The sequence below is a fragment of the Crinia signifera genome, chromosome 6 (genome assembly GCF_055691185.1).
Source record: "Crinia signifera chromosome 6, ASM5569118v1, whole genome shotgun sequence".
In the NCBI taxonomy this organism is placed as follows: domain Eukaryota; kingdom Metazoa; phylum Chordata; class Amphibia; order Anura; family Myobatrachidae; genus Crinia; species Crinia signifera.
In genome coordinates this window covers 214,714,506-214,741,050 of record NC_139222.1, presented here as the reverse complement: position 1 = coordinate 214,741,050, position 26,545 = coordinate 214,714,506, and the positions used below count along the sequence as shown (strand labels likewise).

At 44.5% G+C, this 26,545-nt stretch overlaps 1 protein-coding gene across 1 annotated transcript in view; it reads left to right on the top strand.

The window, feature by feature from the left end:
* The window catches only part of FSCN2 (fascin actin-bundling protein 2, retinal), a 92,721-nt gene that overhangs the window by 58,552 nt on the left and 7,624 nt on the right, over positions 1–26,545 (top strand). Inside the window, exons 2-3 of the mRNA XM_083148795.1 lie at positions 9,561–9,717; positions 13,861–13,982. Of these exons, the coding sequence (XP_083004921.1) occupies positions 9,561–9,717; positions 13,861–13,982 (279 nt within the window). The remainder of the gene's footprint in view (positions 1–9,560; positions 9,718–13,860; positions 13,983–26,545) is intronic.

Genomic DNA, 26,545 nt, shown 5'->3' with positions numbered 1-26,545 from the left:
CTGTGTTATTAGTTTAGCACCCAAAAAAAAAATAAAAAAAAAATAAATAAATAAATAAAAAAAAATAGTTACTAATTAATGTGAGACCCATTGGAGTCCACCCCCCAATGGATATGGTTTTGTCACAACCCTTTTCTTGTGACAAACAATGTGACCCTGTATGCAGGGTCTCTCCTGTTTCCCCAATCTCTTCCTCTCTCCCCCCCCATCCTCAGTCCAGCATCATCCTAAATGTTAAAAGGTCACAACTTACCTGGTTTCTCCTTCCAAATGGTTAAATTCCTATCACTAAATGTAAATGGGCTAAACTCCCCTAACAAAAGACGCCAGGCCCTGGAGACATTTCATAAAGAACGTGCAAAAATTATTGCGCTTCAGGAAACACACTTCCTAGCCTCGGCTCCTCCTAAATTCCAAGATTCCCGATACCCTGTAGGTTACTTTGCAAATGGTCCAGCCAAAAGAAACGGTGTAGCGATACTTTTCCATAGTTCTGTCCAGTTTGAAGTAATCGCCCAACATCCAGATAAAGATGGAAGATATTTGATTTTAGTAGGGAAACTAGATGACATCGACATTACCCTAGTCTCACTTTACGCTCCAAATACTAACCAAATGTCATTTCTACGCAAACTCCTAGAGACGATCCACAGGGTACAGAAGGGCAGCGTAGTTATCATGGGTGATTTCAATCTGATTCTAGACGAAAAACTCGACAAATCCTATACCCAGCCCAGACCACATACGAACAAGCACCCTTCCCCTCCGTTAAGCCGATTATTGACAGAATTCGGCCTGTATGATGTGTGGCGCACACACTCACCGACAGTTAAAGACTACACCTTCTTTTCACATGCCCACAACTCCTACTCACGTATTGATTTAATACTGACGGACAAATGGTCATTACAACACACCTCTAAATCATCTATTGTGCCCATGTCATGGTCTGACCATGCGGCAGTGACTTGGACATGGCGCTCCGTACATTCACACGGTTTCCCCAAAACTTGGAGACTCCCAGATTATATCCTAGACTACCCCGAAGCCTCGACTGCCATCTCCAAAACGATCTCTTCATACCTAGAATTTAACGCCCCGTCGGATACATCAATCCCTACCCACTGGTGTGCCCTGAAAGCGGTTCTTAGGGGTGTTGTTATTCAAACGGGAGCCAGACTAAAGAAACAACGATTAGAACTACAGGAAGAACTGGAGTTGAAATTACTCCAAGCAGAGTCCCTTAATAGATCCCTCCCCTCACGCGCGCTGAAGCGAGAAATAGTATCCATTCGAAATCAACTTCAAAAACTATTTTTAGACCAACTGAAATATGCATACGCGAAACTCCAACAGAAATTCTATTCCCTAGGTAACAAAGCGGGCAAATTTTTGGCCCGTAAACTCCGGCTCCGACAAACGAGAAATAGAATCAAACTCATTCAGACCCAAGACGGGAAAAGACTTTTAAACCCTTCTGACATAGCTACAGCATTCGCTAAATTCTACAAAAACCTATACAACCTCCACTCAGACACGGACACCCCCCAACCCACCCCCGCATTAATCACTTCCTTCCTGGACACCTTGCCCTTTCCTAAAGTATCTACGTTAGAACTAGATACACTCAATGCGGAGTGGTCAGAAAAGGAAATTCTACAAGTAATAAAATCTTTACCCCGTGCAAAAGCCCCTGGGCCAGATGGCTTCACCAACACATTCTACAAAAAATTTAGCAATGACCTTGTTTCCACCCTATCTTCCCTGTTTAACCATGCTACGGGAACCGGATCTCTCCCGGATGAAATGTTACAAGCCCGCATCATCACGATCCACAAACAAGGAAAGGACCCCTCACTTTGCCAAAACTATAGACCCATAGCCCTCCTTAACACTGATCTCAAACTCTTCTCAAAATTAATTGCGAACAGGTTAGCCCCCCTCGTGCCCAGCCTGGTCCATCCGGATCAGGTGGGCTTTGTACAGGGGCGGCAAGCATCTGATAATACCAGAAGAGTATTTACCCTCGCAGAATATGTTTCTAAAACAGGAGAGGAAGCTATTTTCCTGTCTCTGGATGCCGAAAAGGCCTTTGACAGGCTACACTGGGGCTTTCTTACTGACACCTTGACAAGGTTTGGCCTCTGTGGACCAATCCTTTCCTCCATTTTAGCTCTTTATAGCTCCCCCAACGCAGTAGTATTTAGTAACAGCTTTACATCTTCCCCATTTAAAATCTCTAACGGGACTAGACAGGGCTGCCCCCTATCCCCTATCATGTATGTATTAGCTATAGAACCCCTAGCTATGGCAATACGTCAATCGTTAGCCTTCCCTGGCATTAGAGTTGGCACATCTTCCCATAAGATCAGCATGTTTGCCGATGATGTTCTTCTCTTAGCAACTAAACCGGACACATCCCTGCCCGCCCTCCATGAGATACTTGATCGCTTCAGCGCAGCATCATTCTACAAACTTAATACAACTAAGACAGAAGCCCTGCCATTTAACATGAGCTCAGAGAAAATTTCCACATTTAAACAACGTTACAAGTATAATTGGAAGAGAGACTACATAGTATACCTGGGAGTCAACATCCCCAACTCCTTAGCCACAATTTCGGAAATAAATTACATTCCCCTGATATCCCAAATAGAAACATTATTGAAAGCCTGGTTCAGCCTGGAAATATCTTGGCTGGGGCGAATTGCTGCATTTAAGATGTCTATACTACCGAGACTGATGTATCTCTTCCGCGCAATCCCATACCTAGTCCCACAGAAAATCATTAACCAAATCCACTCAATAATTTTGAAATACATTTGGAGGAAAAAACCCCCACGTATAGCTTATAAGAAATTGACAAGACTACGAAAATACGGTGGTCTAGCGGTGCCAGACTTAAAGAAATACCAACTGGCATGTTTAGTGGCCCAAATAAACGACTGGTCCTTACCTAAAGGTAAAAAACAATGGGTAGATCTGGAGAGTCAACTGGCCCCCCGGATACCCTTAGTAGACCTTCTATGGACTCCGACTCAACAGAGACCTTCAATACACACTTCCACACGGGTTATTTCTGACTCCCTACTTGCGTGGGACACATTAGTAATATCGTCCAAAATAGTCTCTCTCCCCTCTCGCAACCTCTCCGTACATGCCCTATCAAAAATACTACCTAATATGAACCTCTCCACCTGGATATCGTGCGGCATTGACTCCATTGCAGCTTTGATAGACGGTGTCTCAATTACCCCCTTTAGCTCCCTTCAGGATCAATTTTCTCTGCCAGATAAGGAACTCTTCACTTATGGCAGGATTGCCCATTGGTTAAGGAACACGGTGAGAACCTCAGGCCCAGTCCTACTACCCCCCCCCCAGAATACTATCAAAACTGGCTCTCGGTAACTCGAAAGGTTCAATAAGCTTTTGGTACTTAGAGAGCCAGTCTGATAACTTAGAGGATAAATCCTTTACTCAACTCAAATGGGAAGTGGCCCTGGGGTGTTCCTTCTCTCAACAACAATGGGAAAGAATATATCTCTCGTCACATAAAATATCTAAATGTAACAACCATCTCGAAATGCACTTCAAACTCCTACATGATCTTTACTTCACCCCCGCCAAACTCCATAGAATCTGGCCCTCGACTTCCAAAATGTGCTGGAGAGACTGCGGACAGATTGGTGATACTTATCACATTTTCTGGACCTGCCCGAAAATAAGACCTCTATGGGGAGAGGTTTTTAGTCTTGCCTCCAAAGTCAGTGGTGTTTCGATGGAAGAGTCCCCCCTCCTGGCGCTATTACATATATACCCTCCGACCCTCCCAAAGAGCAAATGCTATGCCATAGGCCAGCTGCTCATAGCCACACGGGCTGCAATAGCCCAAGAATGGAAAAATCCATCCCCCCCGCCTATTAGCAAAATTGTCAGGAAACTCCATCATTCATACCAAATGGAAACTATGGGGTTGGTCTCCTCACCAAAACCATCTTCTCCTCTAGTGTCATGGTCCTGTTGGCGGGAGTATGCGGCCACCCCAGAAGGGGCAACACTATTATATGACATGGCCTAAGGTATCGATAATCCTACATGTCCCACTCCTTTCCATCGCCGGAATATGATCGATATTGCATTATTCTTTTCTGTAATCTTATTGTAATCTTTCGTAAGCAATGTATCTAATTGTAAAATCTGATGCATGTTGGATTGTACCCCCCCCCCCCCTTCTTTATTCTGTACCCTTCTCCCCTTCCGTGCGAAACGGAACAAAACTCTTAATAAAAAATTACATTGAAAAAAAAAAAAATTGACATCTCTAACTGAATCTTTAATTTATCGACTGTGTGCAATCACACAATGCAGAAGAGCTTCATGAAACAAACTTTTGAAAATCTTCATCCTATGGGGTCAGCTGAGAAGGGTGTGAATTGCAGTGGCAACTGTGTAGAAATGAGAGCAACTGCATTGCAACTTGACCCATTACAGCAGTGGTTCCCAATCTCACCACGGACTTGCAGATTTTTGTTGCAATCCTATGGGGAATCTGAAAGTCTGTATAGCACCAAGCTAACTAGGGAACTTGCAGCTAATAGTAATGTCTTCTATTTACTGGCAAATAAGGATCCGATTATTCCTCTTTTAAGAAACGATATAATATAGACCTAAGCTTTTTAGAGTATAACTAATCGGTCAAAATATCAATCCCCATGGAGTAGAATCAGTGGTGTAGCTATGTGCCACAACGCCCGGAGCAATGGCATGTTTCGCGCACCCCACCCCTCGATTTGTAGTAGATGAGGCTCTTGCGCAGTGAAAAGGGGGCGTGGTCTAACATTATACCACACACCATAATGCCCATTGCACATTTAAGCAAACTTTGTAATACCCATTACATATAAAGTCACATGCTGTAATGACAATTACACATAAGCCACACATGATGCCCATTACATACTATATAACAAACCGTAATGCCCATTACATACTATATAACAAACCGTAATGCCCATTACATACAATAAAACAAACCATAATGGCCATTAAATACTATATAACAAACCGTAATGCCCATTACACATTTGACACATAAGTGCCACTTACCTACATGCTCTTTGCTTGGAACTGCATGCTCAATGCCAGGGGGCTTCATGCTCAATGCCAGGGGGACTGAAATTGCTCATTGCTAAGGGGGACTGAAATTGCTCATTGCTAAGGGGGACTGAAATTTCTTGTTGCTAAGGGGGACTGAAATTGCTCATTGCTAAGGGGGACTGAAATTGCTCATTGCCAAGGGGGACTGAAATAGCCTGTTGCCAAGGGGGACTGAAATAACCCATTGCCAAGGGGGACTGACATAACCCGTTGCCAGGCAATGGCTATTTAACCAGTATCGTGGTAGGGAATCGGTACATCTGTCAGAATGAACTTAGGTCTACAGTCATTAGGTCGACCCCACTAGGTCGAATGGCAGGAAGGTCGACCTGATTTAAGGTCGACATGGGCCAAGGTCGACATGACTTAAGGTCGAATTTGCATAAAAGTCGACATGAGGAAGGTCAACTGGTCAAAAGGTAGACATGGGTTTTTCACTGTTTTTTGGTCCGAATGTCGACACAGTCGACATGGACACAGTTTGCAATGAGAATCGGACCCTCGCATCGCGCGCTTCGCTCGCAATGCTTCGGGCACGGTGGCTCGCTTCGCTCGCCACAGCTTTAATAACCTCCTCCACGCCCTAGTGGATGGTAGGGCATGAAATACCGCCTGTCGGCACATGTCGGCTCAAAAAACTGTGAAAAACCCCATGTCGACCTTATGATCAGTCGACCTTCCTCATGTCGACCTTTATGCAAATTCGACCTTAAGTCATGTCGACCTTGGCCCATGTCGACCTTAAGTCAGGTCGACCTTCCTGCCAGTCGACCTAGTGGGGTCGACCTAATGCCTAAGTTCATTCTAATAGATGACCGCTTCCCTCGCGGTAGTACATACACTGCTGCAATAGCCAATACCTGCTGTTATTGCCACCACAGGATGCAATAAAGGAAGAAAATCATTAAAAACTGAAATAAAATCAATAACACAATTCTTTGCAAAAAGCATTTTTTTTTTTTATATTATTGGAACTGGAAATCCTAAACCTGAGGTACGGCTGTTAAATAAGGAGACTATGGGTGAAATTTAATAATACAAGCCCCTCGGCCTAATGGTGCATGTGAGTGGTGCATGTGAGTAATGGCACGCCAGCCCGGCGTCCCCTGTTGCCTTGGCAACAGCCTGGAGGAAGAACCGCTGGCCAGAAGCGCCTCTGGTTGCCGAGCAACCGGCACCAGAGATGCGAACCCGGCCAGAGGTGAAAGTCAAACTAGCATCTCTGTTGTTGGCCCGGCTAACAGAGATGCGTTGCGGGCTGACAGTAGCGCCGGAGCAATAGTAAGGTTGTTTTCATAAGAAACCGCAGGAACATTTTAGAGGTAATTAGAACTTCTGAGCCTTGTTGTACTTTAATCAATTATAGATGTTGTTCTGGTTGTCTCAAGGCTATCCTCTTGATAGTTCATTCAGATGCTCAAAACAGCTGCTAGTTTTTCCCTATAAATTAGTTTACTTAAAATTAAACAATAGTCAACCGATGTTTCACCTTTATTTTTTTAAGGTTCTCCACTTTTGTTAAAAAAAAAAAAAAACTATAAACGCTATGCTAAAGTATTGTTCATCAACAATGTGACCCATCATTTCATGGAAAGTGCTTGTATTGATATTATAACTCATTTTCTACAACAGTTTGTTTGAATTTGAACTGAGATTTGACATCTGGCCCTGGTAATGCGCCTCAAACTCCCCTGAGATCACTAAAATCTCAACTTTATTCTGAAATCTAGATAGCAAATTCAGAAACTTGATTATTCCAGCGTAAACCACAGCTGGCTATGGATGATATTGGGTAATATTTAGTTCTTTCCCAACTGCCCCTTCTGTTTCTCTGTAGCTAAAAATTGGTTAAGTAAGTAAAACAAGCAAACAGTGGATAAAAGACAAACACTTATGAAAGACAGAAACTCACAGCAAACAATCGGCCTAATTCAGATGTGGTTATGATGGGAATTGCTGTTCCTATCTTTTGCTGATAATCACTAGGAGTACACAGGAGGAGTGGGCCTCATGTGGGTGTCACCTGCTAAGGGGGTGTTACCAAAGTGCAGACTCCTCCTTGTTATTGCACTGTAACATTATGTGCAGCACCCAGATCCTGTAACAGTAGTAGGTGTAGGTACTGGGATCCGCCCGCATCTGTGAGGGATGGAAACGGGGGTTTGGGCCACAAGGCCATGCCCCTACCTGCGACGCCATGCTCTATCAGCAAGCTCTGCCCTTTTTTGCTGGCGAGCAAACTATAAAACGTCCTCCACATGTTATCAAATGAAGCCTGGGAGTCACTGGTGGCTATACGCTTTTATGAGCATAAGTTCTGTCGGCATACGGCAAGTTCTGTCGGCACCACAGCTGATACATCGGTACCAATGTCCAAACCCGGTCATGTCACAGACTCTCAGTGCTTCGAAGACAAGCAGGTATACTTGCTCTCATTGGACACAGAGGGCTCTCCCGTAGCAAGTAAGATCAGCCCAGAAAATACCATCCGAATGGCCATGACATGCTTGTATTTATCCCACAACTCCCACAAACGCCACCTTCCTATCACTAACTTTGTGGCAAATTCCTCAGGGTGACCAGTTAAATTTCTGCCCATATGCACTGTGGTTCATATGCAAGCACAATAAGAAAAATAGTGACCGACTTGTGTATAACCACATCTGTATTAGGGCAAATACTAGCAAAAAGTACATTATCATTACATTATCACAAGTGTCTTAGTCCCACTCAGTTCAATGCTCTACCCCAGCTTCTGAGCTATGATATTCACTTTGCTACCGAAGTGGCAGTGAATTAGCATTCATGATTTACATTGTTGGCACATCCAAAAAGAAGGCAATAGTCAGACTTTACTATGAACATTTTTGTCTTTCTTTGTCAACTCTTTTTCTTATTTTATCAATTGCGTTATGACACCAGCATATTTGCTAACACAGGATACGCTGCTTACATAAAGACACAGTGGCCAGGAGGAATATGACATTTCACAAACAAACGATGACTATACAATTATTGTCCAATAAAATAAAATACTTTCATACAATATTCAGTGTTATTAATAATTTAGTCAAAAATGGGTGTTTGAAACTCATACATTTTTTAAGGTCCCTACAAGCCCAACTAAGCACAATGGCAAGTCAAGGTGGTACAACCATGCACATCAAAATCACCCCAGATTCATAAGGGTCCCACAGCTGGTGCTCTGTTTAAAAAAAAAAAGTTAAGTATATTATCTTATAACAATGCAGGTTATAGTTAATGGCAGGTATTCAATGTCTTTTTCTTGCAATGTGCAGCAAAACCGGTTTAGGATTCGCTGAACATTTGCAGTGTTTCGGAGGGCTGGAGCATTCGCTGCCAGCCCTCCCTGTCACCCTATTAAACACCACAGGGGTTCGCTTCCCCTGATGGTGATTTTTAACTGCTGCAGGGAGCCGGGGGAAGGCGGCAGGCAGGGAGATGGAAGCCTCCCTGCCTGCGCTGGACACTGTGGTGGAGAAGGAGGGCTCCCGGGGATACAGGCAGCACAAGCTGCCCCTCCCCCGGGAGAGCTGGCAGGGGCGTGGTGAAGGGAACCGCTGCACTGGTCCTGCTCGTGCATATGTAATGAGCGGGCCCAGTGTGAAGTGAATATGTAATGAGCGGCTCCCCGCCCCCTGCTGGCGAATGTGTAGAAAGAATAAAAATAAAATAAACTTAAAAATTAAATATATATTCATGTGCTGCAAGCATATTAATAAAAATAGCATGCCCCTTTCACAGAATAAAATTATTGATTTTTTTTTTACACCAAAAAAAAAAATATATATATTTTAAAAGATTACATTCCAGTTCACCTTAAAAAGATGTCGAATGAAAAACGGTGAATCACGGTGAAAATCATGCTGAAAGCAGTTCTCCATCCTAGCATTGAATACACTCTCGGCGAATCCCAGTGAAAACCCCATTGAAATACACCAGTGAATTGCAGCGAGCATGAAACGGAGAACTGGCCGGCATTCACTGTTCACTTTCGGTGAACAGTGAACATTGAATAGGGTGAATCAGATTTTCAGTGAAAAAGATTCACCGCAAGGCGTGAAAGGAGCCCGATTCGCCGAAAAAAACTATGAATCTGGAGCATTGAATACTGGCCAATAAATGAAATATTTAGAGATCTCTTCATCCACACTTTCTTATATTTTTTTGTGCTTTGCCATGAATTATATTTAAAGTTTCCATTGCACAAAGCAATACTAAAAAATAAGTTAAAAAAAAACCAACAGAATTTTGTGGACATTCACTATATAAAATATTGCTGTCAGTTGATCTAATAATTAAAATCGTTCAGTACAGATGTGTACTTTGACACTTCATTGTGAGCAACTCAAACAGTAAATTATTTTTTATTTTATTTTTAGGTATAAATGTTTCTGCCAACCAAGATGAAGAAACTGACTTTGAAACATTCCAAATGCAAATTGATAAAGAAACCAAGAAGTGTAGTTTTCATACTAATTCTGGCAAGTACTGGACCCTTGTGAGCCATGGTGGAATCCAATCTACAGCCACTGAGATGTAAGTACCATCCATTTAAGCTTCACATGCAGAGAATGAACCATCAGACTTGTGTTGTCGTCTACACAATGACCAATTCATATATGGTCATTTTACCTATTTGTAGCTAGAAACAAGAAATCCACTCAGAAAATTCCCAGGGCTACAGAGAGATTCTGAAGTGCTCCTGTGTGACAAAGGATGCCTTTTCTTGTTCAATGTAATGGTTTCTCACTGCAGAAGCATCTAAAGGTGCATACACATGGTATGATTTTGGCTATGTGCTTTAACTAAAGGTGCCATAAACATACCGATTTCAGTGTGCTGTGCATTTTGAACTGTATAGGTGCAGTCCGATTTTGGCACTTGTAGGGGATGCAATGTACTGTACTGTTGCGATGCGATGTGATTTTTGCCTCTTTTTTTTTAAGTTTAGAGGCACCTAATGGACATCGCATCGCATGTACTACAAAAGTGATGCGATGTAGCACAAAAAGTACTGCCTGCACATACTTTTTGTGCTATACAATATTTTACCCACGGTGATGTGCATCGCATCCCCACAGGTACACGGTGCGATTCTAACCAATGCGATGCGTTTTAAACTTTAAAAGTTCAAAATGCATGATAGAATCGCAACATGTATGGGCAGCTTTAAACTCCCCAGAGCCCAGAACCATCGATATTGACTATAGACACAGTGCGAGTGTACACTTTCTAGGCAAAATTGAGCTGTCTGCAGTCTGTTTTTTCTTGCAATACAAACCTATGACAGCGTGCATCGGCATATACATGGTGCAATATGTACTATGTTTTCTACCAATATGTGCTATATAGTCCATACCGGTAGTTTAGGTCACATGTCTGTTTTCCCCTTAACAGCACCAATAGCCAAGCTTTGCAAGTCTTGGCATACTAAAGCGACTGCACACAACAGTCCTAAGGGGGAAATCCTATTAGTAGCGGTGATTCACATGAAGGCACACAAAGCATAACACTTGGGAACAGTCAATCTAATCTGTTGCCAGGGATTTAAGAGTCAATTTTAATTAATTTTGTGCTCTTTTACCAATTGGATCTAGTGTTCGAGATATGCATATGTCTCCTCTCAGCATAAGTGAGAAGATATCAATGTGTTATGTATCTCAAACGTGACTAATAGCTATGTTATCACAAATATATCAAATTATTGTTATTGTTGATAGAAGGTAGTTGATAAAAAAAAAACTAAGTAGATTCTGTTAAGTAAGGTGGCCTAGACTAGTAAGGTACTTTAAATAGAGAAAATAATAAATGTTAATAATTTTTCATTAATTTAATCTGAAACCAATTCAGCTATAGTGCAGATCTAATGTCAGAATAGGATCTGTGAGTACTTGTAAACAGATCTTGAATCCTTAGCAAGAAAAAAATATATATTTTTTGTTCTCCAGTGTAATCCCCAATAAGGAGCCACTGGTACCTGCAATAACATATAGGATTGGGGACTTATCCCGGATCCCATATGTTTTGTTCCAATCCTGTGTCCATTTTTGGCTGATAAAAACAGTTGCTAAATGGATACCGCAACAATGACCGTCAGATATCCCTCTAAGGGGCAGATTTATTAAGCTTGGAGACGAGATAAACTGGAGATAAAGCGGAGAAAAGGTAAAAGGAGATAAAGCACCAGCCAATCAACTCCCAACTATCTTTTTCAAACACAGCTGATTGGCTGGTGCGTTATCTCCTTTTACCTTTTCTCTGCTTTATCTCCAGTTTATATCTTCTCCAAGCTTAATAAATCTGCCCCTCAGTCTTGGAGTACATTGCAGACCTATAAAAACAAGGATATGTAATCACATTCTGTAAGTGAAGTACATGTGTTTTTTTTAAGGGATATAGGAGTTTTACAGGTTCTTTTTTCAGTGTGTTTACACACTGAAAAAAGAACCTTAATGAATTTGTCATTAAGGAAAATGTTCTTTGTCGCTATTTTTTCCAGTTTAAACACAGTTTTTCAATTTTAAGTGCACCACAGACTAAAACACAAAATAAGCACTTAAATGTTGCCTGTACCATATTTGACCTATTGCATGATCAAAGAAGTGAATTTGTAAGCAAAATCCATATACAGGTTGAGTATCCCTTATCGAAATATCCGTTATCCAAATTATTCTGAAAACCATACATTCCAGAAATTGCATTTTTCTCTCTCTAAAAACCCTACTGTGGACATGATATGTAACTGGCACTACTGAGGACATGATATGTAACTGGCACTACTGAGGACATGATATGTAACTGGCACTACTGGGGACATGATATGTAACTGGCACTACTGAGGACATGATATGTAACTGGCACTACTGGGGACATGATGTGTAACTGGCACTACTGAGGACATGATATGTAACTGGCACTACTGGGGACATGATATGTAACTGGCACTACTGGGGACATGATATGTAACTGGCACTACTGGGGACATGATATGTAACTGGCACTACTGGGGACATGATATGTAACTGGTACTACTGAAGACATGATATGTAACTGGTACTACTGAAGACATGATATGTAACTGGCACTAAATATAAGCAAGAAAATGATTGATTAGCATTCAAGCAGAACCTGAGATAGCACACAAACTTTGTTTCATGTTTTGAAACCCTGTTTTATACAAAAATAAAATACATTTGTGTGTATTTCATGTGTTTGTACAACATAAATGCAAGATACCTCAAGATACATTATTGAAATATAAAAATATTCTGAAATATGGAATAATCCATTATCCAAAATTCTTCTGGTCCCGAGCATTTTGTATAAGGGATATGCAACCTGTACAAGCTGACTCCATGCTGTCACCACTTCCGAATAAGTTTATAAGCTGGATATTAACTCAGAAATGTATAAACTGCCTTCTCTGAATACTGGCTTAATGAACAGTATGGCCAATTCAACTATGTGTAGTCAACATTTCCACTTTTAAGGCTCACTTTTGGCATTTTGAGCAACTTTGAGCTCAAATTCTCCTAGTGTGTATGGGTGGGCAATGACTGGTGAGCGCTGATGCGTAGTCCTGTATCATTGCCGCTGTCGCCTAGTGTGTGTGCACCTTAAGAGACAAGCAAAAAGGAAAGCGATTTCTACATAGCACTTGGATTATGTACTGGTTTCTCTTATCTTGTAAAATGATATATACTGCTATATTACAGTATATAATATATTACACTTGTACCATAAAGGTCATATTCCTCTCCCAGGGCAGATGTTTTGAAAGCAAAGTGTGTTAGACGTCATAAAGCATTTGATGTATAATGGTTTGTGCTCTTATGTCAGCAGATTTCATTTTATTTAATGTTTTTACATCACTGAGAATACTATAAATTTCAGTGGGTTTTGATCATTGCATCATGATTTATACTCTTGCAATATGCTAAAACTAGCTATACTTTGTATAATATATATGATAGGAGAAAATAAAAAATGTAGTGTTCATGCTAGGCTGTTTTAGCAGGGCTCCGCACCCTAACAGATTTTTAAAGCGCTAAATGCACCCTGCCCCTTTAACGGCTCCCCAATAAAACAGCCTTCTCTTCCTTGCTGGCAGAAGAGTTATTCATAGAATCATGGTGCCCACCATATATACACAAACACAGACACAATGTCCCCAACAGGACACACAGGGGAAAAATTGCACACATTGGCCTGAGCAGGGGGAAAAAACAACAACATGTATCGGCCTACAAAAAAAAAATGAAACACCTAGATTAAATGATTGCTCCCACAGGATAGATGCAGAGCTAATCACAAGAGACCAGCCTCCAGTTGCTCCAGAAAGTCCAGGCCAGTGAATGCCAGTGAGTGCCCTTCTCCAGGGTCCAGGCCACGCCATTGGGTTCTCTGCTTGGCAGGTTCTGGGTGTGCCCCCATCAGTGACGAAGAGGTGGTGAGACCGCTCAAAAAAGTGATGCGGGCAGGGCGAGCCCCCTCACTGGAAAGATATGCTCTGTTTTGTGGGTGGAAAAGTCCCCACAGTTCCAACATCCTAGTGAAAACACTAATGCGTAAGACTTTTCTAATTATCATAATTTCTACATCACTATAGAGCCAGTATCTAATATAGTAGAAAGACATTAACTAAAATCATAACCTGCATTCTTCCCCTGTCACCAACAGGGCTGCTAACACAATGTTCGAGATTGAATGGAGAGGCAGGAGAGTTGCACTGAAAGCCAGCAATGGGAAGTACGTCTGTACGAAGAAGAACGGGCAGCTGGCGGCTGTGTGTGACTCAGTTGGTAAGTTTACAAAACTTATTTTTACCTTTTATTTTACAAACAATATTCACAAAGTTTTGAATAAATCACTGTATGTAGTATAAACTGTAAAAAAAAAAACCTTGCACTTGAGTCATCAATGCAGAAAAGGATTAGTGGATGGCTTACGTCCATTTATCAGCAGTCAGATAAAAAATCTTTCAATGTGCTATACAGAATGTGATGCTGGCAAATAAAATCCTGCGTAGGAATCCAAACAGAAATGTTTTATTCTGGAGAAATCAGAAGTAGTTTGAACAAAAGATAATAAAAAGGGTCATAAAAACAATCACTATGTTCATAGCCTACAGTAGTGACCCATCAATGCTTTAGGGTGGAGCAAAATATTGTTTAAAAGGTGATGCAGTCATTTGAGAAACTGTCAAAACTTGTCAGACCTATGCAGCAGATCTCAGAAGATATGTGGATACCGTAGCCATTATCTTGTCTATAGAAATGCCTCCCACCAACATCTCAGATCTGTTGCTTACATACAAAGATGCATCATTGGAGATTGTACCCTTGTACCTCTGAGCAGCTAAACCCAGGGCAGGATTAAAGGCCTCATGGGCCTGCAATTCAAAATGTTCAAGGGCCTATTATGAAAAGTGGAGGAGGTGAGGCCAATGCATGTAGACATGTAGAACCCATACACAAGTATCAGCTGGTGATCATTATTCTGTCATAATGATGAGACCATTTTTATGGGTGATTTTTTTTTTTTTTTTTAACTTAAATAGTTTTTATTATATTTTTTCCAAGAAATGGGGTACAGAAAGAAAAAGGGGGAGTCATTATCAAGGGGGGGGGGAGGAGGGGTTGGGGAAGGGGGTAACAGACAAATATAAAATCACACACTTCGCTGCGTAGAGCGAACATTGCAGTTAAAATACAATTTATCCACTTAGTATTTATACAGCACAATATTAGAATAACTTAGTCTAATCCGAAAACAATACAATAAATGAGACCAGTACCATAAATGAGAGGATGCTTGTAGTATCCCCCATACTGTGGTTAAACCCATTTATATCTTTATTCTGGCTCTTCTGGTTCATTCAAACTAAACTGGCGGGGGTCTGATGTGTATGCGTGGGGGAACAATCTAGCTCCTTCACCCTCCGTCATATATGTGCGCCAAAGAGACCAGCTCTGGGAGGTATGAGGCGGAGGAGGCATAGTAAAGGGGGGGCCATTCTCCATCAGAAAATGGTGGTTCGTCTTCAGGATCACTTGTAAAAGGACTGGAGGGGAGGGCTGCTTCCATTGTTGAGCCAAGTTGGCTCGTGCGGCTATAAGAATGTGACCTATTACTGATCTCTTCTCGGGGGGTATCTCCTCGGGGAAAACGTGCAGTAAGGCTAGGGATGGGTCAGGCGCGACTGTGATATTGGTTACTGAGGATACTAGCTCGAACACCTCCACCCAGTATTTGAGGATTAGGGGACAGGTCCAGAAGATGTGGAATATGTCCCCTACCTGACCACACAGCCTCCAGCATTTGTTAGAACATGATGGCCAGAATGAGTGTAGGCGATCTGGAGTCATGTATATTCTATTTATGAGCTTGATATGCATCTCTGTGTGATTCAGGCAGCGGGACATACTATGGGAAGTGAGGAAGATTTGTCGCCATTGTGTGGGGGTGAACCGTCGGCCTAAGTCTGCCTCCCATTTCGCATGAGCGGAGGTCTTCGAGAAAACATGGGGCGTAACCAGCATTTTATACCAAAAGGAGATGTCGCGTTTGGTGTGAGATAAGAAAGGTCTAGCAAAAACAGCCTGGAGTGTGGACTGAGGGGGGGGCAATATCGCTATGGTGGTTCTCCACCAGTGAGCTATTTGTGTATAATGCAAATATTCTGAGGCGGGGATGTGAAAGCTGTTCTGTAGAGAGGTAAAGGGCAAAAGGGTGTGCGAGTCCAGGATATCACCTAGGGTGGATATGCCTCGATCCCTCCAAACGTTGAGGTTGAGGTTTGGTATGAGTTTTGCTATGGTCTTTATGGAGACATCAGGTAAATTGTTTGTAATGGAGGGTAGGGTAGTTAGTAGTTTGTCCCAAGCCTGGAGGGATGCCTTGGTGGACGGGAGTAGATGGGGCTGGTGTGGGCGGACATGGTGGGGTAGTCTGACCAGGTCTGCCAGGGGTATGGATGGGGATAAAGCTTGTTCGATAGCAACCCAGCTCGTGGGGGAGTCAAGGACGGAATAGTTTTTAATTGGGGCCAGGAGGGAGGCCAAATGATATAAGGACAGGTCTGGTAGATCCAGGCCTCCGAATGCTCTGGGGAGGCACATTCTGGTTCGAGCTATCTTTTTTTTTAATGCAATAATTTTTATTGTCAATTTTGTAAATTGAGATAAAGACAACAAAAAAACAAACATAACAATAAAGTAAAATAAAAAAAATAAAAATAAAATAAAATAAAAATTATGATATATCAAACAGATGCTCAGACGCATTCAATTACAAATCATATTAATCTTGGAATGACATCGCAGTCAATTGTGGATGATGACTGTTAACGTGTATATATTCAGATTGCTGAATAAAGGGTATTGAAAGGGTGTAGCAAAAAGAGTGGTAGATCACATCAAATTATTAGTTACAAAGATGCGTAATAGAATAGGGCAGTGCTAGTAGTGGTCGGCGATGGGCCTCAGGGGGTGACCGGGCCACGGAGGCTTAGACCTCACAGATTGCGTATTGTGAGTCCAGCCACCTAGACCAAACAGTTTGAAACTTATGTCCGGCTTTCCTGGCTAGGTATGTAAATTTCTCGTGGGGAATGGTTTCATTAACTAGCCTAAGCCAAGTTTGTGTAGTAGGGAAATTCTTAGCGAGCCAGGTTCTGGCAATGCACACCTTGGCCAGGGTACATAGATTTATCACGTAGCGCCTGGTCGGGTAGTCCAAGGACTCCTCTTCCAGAGTGCCCAGTATACATACTGCTGGTGTGAGGACATCTCTCGGGATGCCTGTGATGCGGATAGCCTCGATAACTCCTGACCAGAAGGCCGCTACATGGGGACATGACCAGATCAGATGCCAAAAGGAGCCATCCAGTGCACCACACTTAGGGCACACCGGAGCCGGGATACTACCAAGATGGCACAGTCTGTCCGGGGTATAGTATATCCTGTGCAAGATAAAAAACTGGATCTGTTGGAACCTAACCGTTAAAGTTGAGATACGAGGACTAGAGAGTGCCAATTCCCAGGTCTCATCGTCTAAGGGACCCAAATCAGTTTCCCAGGTAGCTCGGAGCCGTGGCATGGTGTCTGAATGTATATGCAGCTGAAGTCCTGCATAAAAGTGAGAAACTAAGTGAGCATTGGTGGTGGTCATAACCATGGCCTTTACAGGGGAATCTAATAGGGTCAGGGGGGAGCTCTGAAATTGAGCAGAGAGGGCATGGCGTAGTTGAAGATACCTAAAAAAGTAAGAGTTTGGTACAGAGAATTCAGAGTGAAGGGTTTGGAAGGTCTTAAGTACATTGTCCACGTATAGATCACCTAATGTAGAGATACCCCATTTGGCCCAGACGGTGTGGACTTGTAGATGTGCTATTTCGCGGAGACGTAGGGGATTGTGTAATGAAGTTTGGGGGTCCCATCCCTGCCCACCCAGGAGGAGATGGACCTGCTTCCAAATTAAGATTGCCTGTCTAATTAAAGGGACCGTAGTGAAGTTGGTGTTGGTACTAAGTAGAAGCTGTAAAGGGGAGAGAGGGGGGTGAATCTGCGAGAGAAGTTGGGAGTGGAGGGCAGAGGGATCACAGTCATTCAGCCACTGCCAAATAAACAACAGTTGGGAAGCAAAGTAATACAGCCTAAATGCCGGGAGTCCCAAACCACCCCGTTCCCTAGGCCGCGTCAGGACAGTAAGTTTTATACGCGGACGTTTATGAGCCCAGACTAGCGAGGACAGTAGGCCGTTAATTGCATGGAAGAATTTCTGAGGAATATATACAGGGGATTGTTGGAGTACATATAGTAGTTTTGGCTGGTAAACCATTTTAATTAAATTTACCCTGCCTGTCAGGGTAAGAGGTAATTTAGTCCATGAGCTAACCTTAGAGCGGAGTAGCGTAATCAGTGGGTCTAGATTCAATGGTATAAATAAACGGTGATCGTTAGAGATGAAGATACCTAGGTATTTGAAGGAGTCAGACCACTGCAAGGGTAATGAAACCTCCGGGACGGACGGACACTTCCCAGTCAGTGGCATTATGCAGGATTTATCCCAGTTGATCAACAGTCCAGAATATTTCCCAAACTGGTTAATAAGTTCGAGGAGCGTAGGCATAGATTCTGCATAATTCTGTAGGAACAGCAGGACGTCATCTGCATACAAAGCAATTTTATCCTCTCTATTTCCTACAGACAGGCCACGTATAACAGGGGATTGTCTGATTAGACAAGCTAGGGGCTCTATTGCAATCGCGAATAGTGTAGGGGAGAGGGGACATCCCTGTCTAGTACCACGAGACAGGGGAAAAGAGGAGGAAACAAAACCATTGACAGAGATCCGTGCCACAGGACCCGAGTACATAAGTTTAACATATCTTATAAAGATTGGACCAATACCCATGGATCTCATCACCTCCCAGAGGAGATCCCACTCCACGGAGTCAAATGCCTTGGCAGCATCAAGAGAGACTATGACCGAGGAGTGGGAATCCCCACGAGGAGACTGGAGGTGGGTGTAGAGCCGTCGTAAGTTGATAGAAGTGGATTTATGAGGCATGAACCCAGTCTGGTCCGGGTGTATAATATGTTCAATGACCCGGTTCAATCTTATGGCAAGGATCTTAGCAAGGATCTTAATATCCGTGGGGAGGAGGGAGATAGGGCGGTAGGATTCAGGTAAAGTGGGATCTTTACCCGGTTTAGGTATAAGAACAATCAGGGCCTCCGACATAGAGGGTGGAAGAGCATCCTCCTCTAACAGCTGGCGGAAAAGGGTAAGTAGCCGTGGAGCAAAGAAATCTAAGTGTTTTTTATAGAAATCCACTGGGATTCCATCGGTACCCGGAGCTTTTTTAGGAGGGAAGGATTTTACAGCAGTTACTACCTCTTCGAGGGTAAGAGGGGAGTCTAAGAGTCTAGAGGCTTCAACAGTAAGAGAAGGGAGAGGGATACTGCCAACATAAGATTTTAGTTCATCAGAACCACAAACCAGCCTGGTCTCATATAGCCTACTGTAGAAGGCGACAAAGGCATCTGCTATGTCAGGAGTATGTATAGCTCTGGATCCGTCAGGGTGTCGTATTTCCACCACGGTGCTATTCGCACGATCTCCTTTAGCTAAGTGGGCCAAGAAGCTACCTGGCCTGTCCGCAGTAGCGTAGGCCGAGTGGGACGAGAATAGAAGTTTATATTTGGCCTTATCCTCCAGATACGATATCCATTCCCTTTGGTTCTGTAACCACACTAATTTTAAGGCATCTGAGCGGTCTGCTAGATATGCGAGTTCCGCAGTAGTGCAAGCTAATTCTAAGTCCCCCTCCTGTTGTCTATATGAGGCCTTTAAATTAGAAATAGTACGAATGAGGGTGCCCCTAGCAAATGCCTTGAAAGTATCCCACAGGGTCATAGGGGAGACACCGGAAGAATTGTACAGAAAGAACTCTTCCCATGCAGCCTCAAGCTCCGTCACAGGACCCATGCGTTCAAGCCAGAAGGGATTAAGCTTCCAGATCCTCTGTCCAGCCTGGCAGCTGAAATCAAGGGATAATGTAATGGGGGAGTGGTCAGATACACCTCTACTTTCGTATTTAACATGACTAGTGCGTGGCAAGAGATCTCTTGTGAGAAGGGCAAGGTCGATCCTCGAAAAGGAGGAATGGGAGAGGGAGAAGCAGGAGTATTGCTTCAAATTTGGGTGCATTTCACGCCAGGCATCAACCAAACCCATCTCAAGGAGTAACTTTGCGAACGACGTGGAGTGTATGTGAGATGAGGGGACAGAGGATGTTAGCCTATCAAGTTGTGGATTAAGGACATTATTAAAGTCACCGAGACATATTATTGGGGTGGAGGGGTATAGAGCCATAAAACTAGCTAATTTTTTGAGAAGGTCATGGGAATATGGCGGGGGAATATACATTGCTGCTAGAATAACTGAAACGGAGTTGAGTGTACATTTTAGGAACACATAGCGCCCATTCGGGTCTGTTTGCACCTTTTCCATAGAAAATGGCACAGTCCGACGAATCACAATGGACACCCCTCTGGAGGCGGAGGTATATGTGGAATGGTAAGCCCATCCCACCCAAGGTTTTTTGAGTGCTAAGACTTTTGTACCCGTTAAGTGTGTTTCACTCAGACAGACTATGTCAGGAGAATATTTCTTAATTTGGCCAAGCACTAGGGAGCGCTTAAGCTTGTCGTTCAATCCACGAACGTTCCAACTGAGAAAACTAAGTCTAGCCATAATCCGTGGGGAGTGGGGAATTTGTGAACACAAGGCCCAGCACCGACCAACTCACCCAAACACAATACCAGGGAGGGATTAGCGATGAAACAAATACATCAAGAGCATCATATAGCATTAAAGAAAACAAAAAAATTACAAAACCCGTAACCACCCAAACCCACCCCGCATACCCCACCCAACCCGAGGTACGCCTAATTCCCGAACGAAAGCTAAACATCCCAGAATTGGGAACAAAGATCAGCCAGTATAGGACTAGCTGCTAGTTACTATCTATAGAAAAAGAGAAGAAGAAAAAAAAAAAAAAAAAAACACCACAAAAACCCCATATGGGGGCCAGAAATGTAATGACAACTCAGCAATTGGAGCCCCTCCAAGGTGGTTTAGATTATATCGATCTCCACCCGGGGGGAGGGAACCAGCCCAATGTAGAGCCCCTGCATATTAGTATATATAATCAGCAAATAACAGATATATGTATTTAGGGGCAACGCGGAGGTGTTGCCTGAAGCCCGACAAAAGATCGTAAGGATCAATACCATCTATCCCACAAATCACATGCTGGATGACATACAGTAAGCATAATCCACATTAGCTAGAAACAGCATAACATTTGGTGAGTCAATAAGAGTATAAGAAACATGGCGAGGAGGATAGAGGTATACTCAACCTCAGAGGGCCGATGGGGATCAGTCATTGTCCAAAGCATGCCTAGCAGGTCTATGGCGGTCCAGCCAGACAGCCGCCTCCTTGGGGGTCTGAAAAAACTTTGTCACACCATCCGCCACAACTCTCAGTTTTGAAGGGAATAACATAGCATATGGGATTTGTAGCTCCCGCAGGCGCCGTTTGATTGGAAGAAACTGGGCCCTGTCTTTCTGGACTCCCATTGCAAAATCGGGAAATACAGAGATGTTGGAGCCTTTCCATGTAAGTGGCCCCTTTGTGCGTGCCAGGCGTAGAACTGCATCTCTATCTTGGTAATGGAGAAACCGTGCTATGAAGGTGCGAGGTGGGGCGCCAGGAGGTAGTGGGCGCATGGGGACACGGTGAGCACGCTCCACAGCAAAGTGAGAGGAGAACTCCTCTAGGCCAAATGACTCCACAAGCCATTTTTCGAGAAACCTTTCAGGGGAGGAGCCCTCCTCCCTCTCGGGGAGGCCGACAAGGCGGACATTATTGCGTCGCAGACGCCCCTCCATGTCTGTGAGTTTCTTTTGGACATCATCCATCTGCGATTCCAGAGTAGTCGTGCGGCGTTCAATAGGAGTAAGATTGTCCTCAATTGTGGAGACGCGGGTCTCAACCTCTCCAACCCTCTCGCGCACCCGCTGTAGGTCATGACGGAATGTGGAAAGGTCAAATTGAACTTGAGCAATCTTGTCGGTGAGTCTGGTTTCACTGGCTAATAGAGCATCTAGCACCTTTTGCATAGGATCCAATGGCGGGTCAGCTGTATCAGAAGTCGTGGGGGGCGGGAGAGAGGGGTCAGGGTCCGGTGCAGCCGACTCGGCCGAGCGAGGGGTAGGAGGGTTCCTGGTATATTTCTCCAGTTTGGCAGCGGCATTGGATTTCCCCATGTTCATTCGATTAGTAAAAAGGAGCGTGAGGGAAGTGGGGGCACAGGTAGCTCAGCCTGGTGCAGGTGAACGTAGGGTGTAAGCTGCAGCACCAGTAATCAGATATGTCTGTTTTATAAGGTTATAGAAGGTCCTCTCTGCCGCAGCGTGGAGTGGTGGCAGAGAGATAAGCCAGCAGACCTGGATATGCAGCTCAGGGCAGAATGGACACAGCGCTGTATGATGGGGTATAAGCCTTAATAGTCCTGCTATAATGCTGGTGAGGAGGTGAATCCCACCCCACACCTTTTACAGCGATCGTGGGCTGAGAGAAAGTATCTCTTATGAGGTCTGTGCAGTGGGAGGCTGGCAGCTCAGAGCGGGAAGATGGCGGCTTCAGGAGCAATGAAGGAGGGGGGTGTCCCCCGTCCCGCGCACCAGGATCTCAACAGGAGGGGAGAGAGCAGGCTCAGGGTACCTGGTGTGTGCGGCAGTTCAGAGTGCCCGTCCAGCACTGTCACGGGGAGCAGAGGCAAGCGCCGGCAGCGTCTCCGTCTCCCGTCGTCTCAGGCAGGCAGAACAGCGTGTTGCGCTGTGAGGTCACGGGGTCACAGCACGCGTTGGGAGATAGCGGCGCCCGGAGAGAATGAAGGCAGCCGGTACCGGAGGAGACAGCCCAGCAGCTCCAGTGGGTGATCCCCAGACAGCAAGGGTAGGTCCCAACCCCCGGGGGGAGAGCAGGAGGGGTAAATACAGGATTTCTTTGGAGGAGCACAGCGTCTAGCGTGTTACTCCATTGCCGCCGTGGCCACGCCCTCGGTTCGAGCTATCTTTGGGGGTTTGGAGGTCCATACATATTTTGTCATGATGGCTGAGCACAGCCGGAGGGATTTCTGTGGGAAGTTATAGGGGATAGTCCGAAATAGGTACATCAGTTTTGGCAAGAGTAACATTTTGAAAGCAGCCATTCGGCCCAACCAGGAGATATCGAATGCCGTCCAAGAGTTAGATAGGGCAGTTAGGGTCGCGAGTAGGGGGGTTAGGTTAGCATCAAAGACTCTGGATGTGTTGGCAGGGATATTGATCCCAAGATATTTTATTGATTCTGCTTGCCAGTTGTATTGGTAGCTCGAGTGTAGGTGGGGGATGGATGGGGAGAGGTTGATCGGGAGTGCATCCGTTTTGGTAGTATTCAGTTTGTAATAGGAGGCCCTGCTGTATAAGTCTAAGATATCGTGTAGGTGGGGGAGGGTAGTGGCGGGGTTGGTTATAAAAAGCAGGACATCGTCCGCAAAGAGGCTAAGTTTATGGTGATCTTGGCCTATAGTGAGACCGCCTATCCTGTTATCTTTGCGAATCTTAATGGCCAAAGGTTCGATGGAGAGGACAAATATAAGCGGTGAAAGGGGACATCCCTGTCTAGTGCCGTTAGAGATAGTGAAAGTGTCTGAGAGGAATCCATTGCTGAGCACCCTGGCCGAAGGGGAGCTATAAAGGGTCAGTATAGACGTGAGAATGCGATCCTTAAAGCCAAAGCGACCCAGTACCTCCGTCATGTACTGCCAGTTCAGCCTATCAAACGCTTTTTCTGCGTCTAGGGATAATAAGAGGAGGTCCTGTTCGCCCGATAGGGAGTCGATTAAATCGAACACCCGTCTAGTGTTATCGGAGGCCTGTCTTCCCGGGACAAACCCTGTCTGGTCAGGGTGCACCAGCAACGGCAGTACCTGGTTGATGCGTAGGGCCATCAACTTGGCAAACAATTTAATGTCACAGTTTAATAAAGCTATCGGCCTGTAATTTTGGCAGAGGGATGGGTCCTTCCCCGGTTTGGGGATAGTTACTATGCGGGCTTCTAGTAGTTCTGATGGGGCAGATCCCGTAGAAGAAAGTTCATTAAATAGGTCCAACAATAGTGGGGCTAGTATATCCTTAAATGTTATATAGAAGTCAGTGATGAATCCGTCAGGGCCTGGGGCTTTGTGTCGGGGAAGGGATTTAATCGCTGCATATACTTCCGCTTGTGACCAGGGGGCGTTAAGGGCAGTGAGCTGTTCTGGGGTAAGGGTTGGGAAATTAATACTATCTAGGAATGTCGAGATGGAGTCCGCAGATGGTTGGGGGGTGGAGGGGTCAGAGGACAGATTATACAGTTTTGAGTAGTATTGGGCAAATTGGTTCGCTATGTCTTTGGGGTTGATAATCTTGGCGTTGGTGGAAGTGGTTATATGTTTAATCTTGTTTCTGGCCTGTTGGGCTCTCAGTTTTCTAGCTAGCATTCTGCCTGATCTGTTACTAAACAGGTAGAATTTGTGGCGCATTCTATTCAGTGCCATTTGAGTGCGAGCAAGAAGGAGTTTCTGGATCTGACTACGAATTGCGGAGATCTCTTTTTTGAGAGCTCTGGATGGGGTTAGTTTATTTTGGGCCTCGAGTGCACTCAACTTGGCTTCCAGGTCTTGTTGGATCTTAACTGACCTCCGTTTAAGGGAGGCACCAGCTTGAATTGCGGCGCCCCTAGTGACTGCCTTAAGAGCACACCAGTGGGTCGTGATGGAGGTATCTTGGGGGGTGTTGTTTGTGAGATAATCTTTAATGGAAGTTAGGATCGTGGTCTTAGAGGTGGGGTCTTTAAGGAGATGTGGGAAAAGTCTCCAGGGGCTCGAGGGAGATTTGGGGGCGAGGGTATTCCACTTCCAGGTGACCGGGGCGTGGTCTGACCATGTGATGGGTAGAATGTCCACATCCTTTGTGTGTTGCAGGGTCCGCTTGTCGCAAAGTATGTAATCTATCCTCGTGTATGAGTTATGAACCGGGGAGTAAAATGTATATTCACGCCCGGAGGGGTAAGTGGTTCTCCATATGTCATAGAGGTCAAACTCCAAGAGGAGATTTCGGAATGCTAGAGCTGGGCCTGATATATGCGAGGAAGAAGGAGGGGGAACGCGTGACTTATCGAGTTTTGGGTCGAGGGCTAGGTTGAAGTCACCTAGTATTATCGTATGGTCCTTTGGGAATTTTTGCAGTAGTAGAAATAGTTTCCGCAGGAAGGGGACTTGGTTGGTGTTCGGTGCGTATAGGCATACAATAGTGGTCTGCTTGTCGTTGAGCATGCCTGAGAGTATGATATATCTACCATTTTTATCTTGGGTCTGGGAATGTAGTACGAAGGTGGTATGTTTGCTAAACAGAATGGCAACCCCGTTACGCTTGGTGGGGCCATTGGCATAATAAACTGTGGGGAAATTTGCATCTTTAAACATTGGGGGGTTGGAGGAACTGAAATGTGTCTCCTGGACAGCAACCACGTCCATTTTCTGTTTATGGAAGGAGGATAGGGCTAGTCGTCTTTTGTTAGGGGAGTTCAACCCCTTCACATTCAAAGACATAAAGTTAAGCATTATATTTTAGGGGGGGTGGCGGCGGGGGCCATGTTTCAGCAAGTGGGTAAATTTGTGCCATAAACTGACACCTAGGTTGTCCGCAGGGAGTCTGTTAAGGGGGGCAAGAGGACAGGGGGGGAGGGGGTGGGCTATAACGACAGGAAGGGTGCAGGGAAAGAAAAAACAAGAAGGCCCAGTGTATCGGGCCTGCATGACTACTGCAGGGGTAGAGGAAAAAAAGGAAGGTCTTGCAGTAGTGTGTGCAATCTCGGGGGTGGTGGCTTGGGTCTCACAGCGAGAAACCGCCACTCACTTTTAAACGGTATAACAACTATAAAGAGGCAAAGAAACATTGTAACATAATAAACAACTCTAAGTAAATGGGCCAAACCTAGGGTGCTCAAATGAGAATTATAGTTCTACTCCAACATCCCAATTGCCCAACATCCTGCACGCAGAAAAACAAAACAAGTAAAGGTAATACTTAGCAAACACATCCCGTCCCGGTGGAAGGGATCACAGGAGCTTGGGCATCGGGTTCTTCAAACAGGGTAAACAATCTTCAGGGTCCGAGGTGAGATCTCAAGTAGTGGACCAGTTATGTTGCAGGGTCTGCGGACCTCTTGTTTCCTGGGCGTTGGTGACCGAGATATCCCAGTCCATCAGGAGTTTAACTCCGGCGTCCAGAGATGATATGGTATAGGTGGAGTCCTCATAGTACACTATCAGTTTGACCGGGAATCCCCACCGGTACCGGATATCATGGTTACGGAGTGCTGTAGTTATGGGGGCAAATGCTCTTCTGTTGGCTATTGTAGCTGGAGAAAAGTCCTGGAAGATTTGAAGACCTCCTAGGGAATCTGTGTTTTTGGACTCCCGGGCGGCCCTCAGGATGCTCTCCTTAACAGTGTAGAAGTGTACGCGGAGGAGCGTATCTTTCGGTAGGTCCGAAGAGACTGTCTTGGGGCGTGGGAGGCGGTGGATGCGATCTATCATGAGATCTTTGGGGTCAGTGGAGGGGAGGAGTTTACGGAACAGGGTGATGGCATAATCTTCTAATTCTGCATTAGCAACTGAGTCAGGGATGCCTCTGATCTTTATATTGTTGCGTCTGGACCTGTCCTCCAGGTCTGCCAGCTTAGATTTAATTTGGTCGATATC